General features: G+C 34.8%; 1 protein-coding gene across 1 annotated transcript; it reads right to left on the reverse strand.

Annotated features, from left to right (window-relative positions):
* Positions 1 to 2,103: 2,103 nt before the first annotated feature.
* LOC107466235 (plastid-lipid-associated protein 6, chloroplastic) lies at positions 2,104 to 4,308 on the reverse strand. The gene is made up of 4 exons (XM_016085223.3): positions 3,916 to 4,308; positions 3,185 to 3,421; positions 2,718 to 2,844; positions 2,104 to 2,576 (listed from the first exon to the last, which is right to left on the reverse strand). The coding sequence occupies exons 1-4, from the start codon at positions 4,171 to 4,173 to the stop codon at positions 2,362 to 2,364; spliced, it is 837 nt and encodes a 278-aa protein (XP_015940709.1). The 5' UTR covers positions 4,174 to 4,308; the 3' UTR covers positions 2,104 to 2,361.
* Between the last annotated feature and the right edge of the window lie 47 nt (positions 4,309 to 4,355).

Here is a 4,355-nt window from a genome sequence, read left to right on the forward strand (position 1 = left end):
TTTATCTTAATTTGCATTACGTCTTATTAAAAACTGAGCTGTAAAATAACTCAGGTGTGATTTTCAAAGAGTATTTATCAGCTGAAAATTTAAGTAACGCAAAATATGAAAGGAAAAAAATATTATTTTATCCCTTAACGTCTAAAGTAAATTTTAATTTAGTTCTTAATATTTTACCTATTTTAATCCCAAAAAATAGGTTTAATATTGTCTCACTATTAAATTTGATACAAACAATTTGCATATTGAAGAGCCAATAATATTTAATTTTAATATGTAAGTAAAATCGAACTACCAACGATCACTAATATAAAAATTTTTCATTAAAAATAGAAAAAAACAAAATTAGAATTTGATCTAAAGGTTAAAAATCAAAATAATACTCTACTCTATAAAAAAATGAACCGATAAATATCTATGTGTATGTGTAACTTCTGAATTCCATTCATTCTGATTTGTCCCAATTCCATTTTTTTGAATTGTTTGTCCTATTTGTAATATTTATTTAATATTAATTGTTTATTTTAATTTATCTTTGATGATAGAAAATAAAAAAGGAACTTTTTAATATTACATTTTTTTTTGTTTTCCACGGTATCCCTTGGCCCGACAGACCAAGGACTAATCCGTCGCGGTACTAAGCTCCATTTAAGGGTTTGCCGCTGGCCAATGGATTGCTGCATGCACAAGGCGGGATTCGAACCCCCGACACTTGCTTAAGCGGACTAGTGAGCTAACCACTAGACGAACCCAACTTAGTTTTAATATTACATTTTTGTCTACACAACAATTATACACTTTTAAATAATATTAAAATCCAGCAAAATAGAACAAAAAAAAAATTAATACCAACAAAAAATTGAGTTAGAATGTGTATTAAATTTGTCGGGAACTATTTTTCTTTTTCTCTACATTCTATTTCCAACATATTCTTCAACTAACCCAACACAAGCCATGTCTGGAGAATGGATTCTCTCAATTTTTTTTAACAATTGAGGGAGTAAAGTGTGATCTCTCACTATTAATTTTATAAGTGAGACCAAAAATAAATATGAGAGAAAGAACAATGAAAGGTTAGAAATCACACTTTACATTCTCAATTGTTAAAATCCATTTCCAGAATGAATTTCATCTTCTCCATGGTCTCCAATAAAACAAGTCTATAGTAGCTTCCATCCCTCAATATCATCCTTTCAAATATTTGACTATATATCTAAATGGCTCAAAACAACAGAACAACATATACCGAAAAGTACATCGGTATATATGAACATCTTCCTTATAGAATTCTTATACACTTATAGTTCCTATGTTCATGTATTAATGTATTATCAATTTATCACTAAATGCGACCCCAACTTCCAACAATTTTCTTTGGTAGACTTCACGCTTTTCATAGCAGGGAATGTAAATGAATAAAATATCTTTGAAATGCAATGTAGATCATGCTAATAAGGTTCTCCTATGATTTACGTGATTAAATTTTCTACCTCCAATTCAGCCAGTGAAGCTGTGTGTTATGCTAAATGGACATTCAACTCGGTTAGTTATATGCAGGAACCAAAAGCTTGTCAAGTACATTTTCTCGGCAAGAAAGTAGTGTTACCATTGCTCTAGGTCTGTCACCTACCTGGTGTCTGTCAAGAGAGACATCTGAATCAAAGCTATAGCTCCATGAAAATCTGAAGAATATATATAACTCAAACATTTGGAAGATGTCAGTTATATTTATGCATGTAAGTAATAATTCTTCAGATGTCAACACATAATAGCAAGAAATCCAACATGGTTTTGGCAAGGAAATGAAGCTGTGAGAGACACAAGTTCCTTCGCCAAATAAAGAAAAGCACACAAATTTATTGAATTCAAGGAAACACATAAAGTCATAAACAACCAATTCAAGATGAAAACAATGCAAAATGGAGCGGAACGAAGCATCTTAGATGGATATCAAAATATTAGTAAAAATATATCCTTGCTCCAGAAATGCGGGAAAACAGGGAAAACAGAAACTTCAGTCATGTAAAATGATCTAGTCTAGAAACTTTGTTGAAAAGATAAAAAAGAAAACTGTATACAGAAGAAAGGCTATAGTTGAAGAAGTTAAGTATCTAAATCCGAAATTCTATGAGCAACAATTTCTAGAAGGATGAAATAGATTACATTATATATGAACAAAAAGTAACCCATTATTCTCTTGGAGGTACATGGTGTGGTTTAATTACATCAGTATACCAATGTTACAATATTGAAGAACTTATGACAGAGAACACTGAAAAGGGAAGCTTCTAAAGAAGGATAGAAGTGGGTGCTGGTATATGTTCAAACTCATAGAAAAAGCAAGTTACATACGTCTGGAACTCATGAAATCACAAAGACTCTGAGCTCGCCTCTATCTCCTCTCGTGACGCGAGTATCTGTGTCAAGATAGGTAACTTCGAATTCTCCACTTCCTGTATTAGACGGAGGCCTGAATGAATCAGGAATTCGAGGTAACTCGAACGGCGGCAACTGTGATAAATTCCCAGCTGTCTTCACAGTGGTTTTCTCAAATGTAATTTTGATCTTTGATGATCCTGAGACATTACAAACCCATACACCACAAAAATGGCAGTTTCAAGACTTTAAAATTAACATATCTGGCAAAGAGTAGCAATCACAAAAATGGTATATATAATGCAAATAAATATTAAGAAATTTGAAAACATAAAACCAACCTATGAGTTCAAATTTATGAGCTAACGTCGCTGTTGCATCAAGTGGTGGGAAGGGCCACGGAGCACCCAATTGAACCTCCACTATATTATCAAAATCTTTGCTCAAGATGTCAATTCGTTGAAAAACCTACAAGAAACAGTGCGAATTCAGTAGAAATGCAACAGTAAGAGATTTGGCAAACTGTCACTATAGTTTGTAATTATATAAAATCTAATAGAAGCATCTTAGTAGTTTCTCAGCCTCAACTTCCACAGAAAATTACCAAACAAGACTTATAGCAGCTCTAATTCTATGTCAAGAACTATATGTGAAAGAACACAAAACAATTTTATATCTCTAAACAATAGACTTCTATAAGAATCTGCAACTTGCTCAACTATTATGAATCATTTTCAAATATATTTCATGAGACCCGGCAAAAGCAATTTACAGTTATATCATGCATGATACGTGTTCAGCAACAGACCTGTCCAAGAGTTATAGGAAGGAGTCTTCCTGTGGGAGGTCCAGGCCGGCTGCCGCCTAGAGTACGAGATGAGAATGCACTGCTATATATTAATCTCCATCTTCCTTGCAATTTATCGAGGTCAGCCGAGAGATCAACTAGTCCTCCAGCAGCTTCGAGTTCCTTAGCCGCAGCATCCGCCTTTCTCAGATCATCCTCATTTGCAGCAAGACCTCTATTCAGCCCAGAAACAGCACTCTGCATAATAATTCCGCAAGTATTAAAAGCCAAATCCTAGAACAAACATAAACTAAACAAAAAGCAGCAGTGAACATGATAATAATTAGAATTCCGGAACCCTAGCACAAGTATATGTGACAATAGTCGTATGCATTAATATACCAAAAAAAAAAAAATCGTGACTAACAATCTCAAATATGAAAAGCTGTAAGAAAAATGTAACCATAATTACTAAAATCCCACAGGTGTGAATTTAACCATACAAGTCCTCATGCTACCTAATCAAGTAAGAACTTTAGTATATGATGAAGTACCATCTTACTAACCCTAGAAGTATCAAGTAATTGCCCCCAAATTTCTTCTTTTTCTTTTTTTTTTCTTTTCTTCTTTTGTCATTTTACCATGTGCAGGGCCAAAAATCATATATTATTTACAGATACTGGTTTTGACTAGTAACTAAAAGGAAGCAAAATATAGATGGAGAGAATCGTAAAGGGGAACAAATTACGAACCAGGAGAGTGAGCTTGAGATGGGAGATAGAATCAGAAGAAGAGACCCGGTCCCCTGAGAAAGAAGGAGGAGGGTCAGCCACAGATGTGTCACCCGCTGTTGATTTCACAACAAGGCTGCGGCTGCGGGTGTGAGTGCGGCGAAAGCTTTGCAGGTTAATGGAAGAGTTTGGCCTCAGAAAGGAGCAACCGCTCCTAAAGGAGGAGGAGGAGGAACAAGAAGGTGAAGAGGTGTGAGGGAAGAAGTTGAGAGAAGCCATGAACACCAAGCAAGTGTGGAAGCAGGACACTGAGATAGATATTCCTTCTTCTTAATACTATTGAAGTCAACGTCAGCAACAACACACTTTACTTTGTGAAGGGAGGCTCATGGCTCACCAATTGTGCGCCACGTAACGCTCCTGGGATCCAAGTAGGATTTTCTGTTCTTTCACACTTTCTT

This window comes from Arachis duranensis, chromosome 9, assembly GCF_000817695.3.
Source record: "Arachis duranensis cultivar V14167 chromosome 9, aradu.V14167.gnm2.J7QH, whole genome shotgun sequence".
NCBI lineage: Eukaryota > Viridiplantae > Streptophyta > Magnoliopsida > Fabales > Fabaceae > Arachis > Arachis duranensis.

What these genes read in the sequence shown, in the direction of transcription:
- LOC107466235 (XM_016085223.3), bottom strand. Translation starts at nt 4,173, where the DNA reads ATGGCTTCTCTCAACTTCTTCCCTCACACCTCTTCACCTTCTTGTTCC. An exon ending in TTCCTATAACTCTTGGACAG is followed by an intron (nt 2,845 to 3,184) that starts GTCTGTTGCTGA and finishes TGTTTCTTGTAG; the next exon opens with GTTTTTCAACGAATTGACAT. An exon ending in TCATAAATTTGAACTCATAG is followed by an intron (nt 2,577 to 2,717) that starts GTTGGTTTTATG and finishes GTAATGTCTCAG; the next exon opens with GATCATCAAAGATCAAAATT.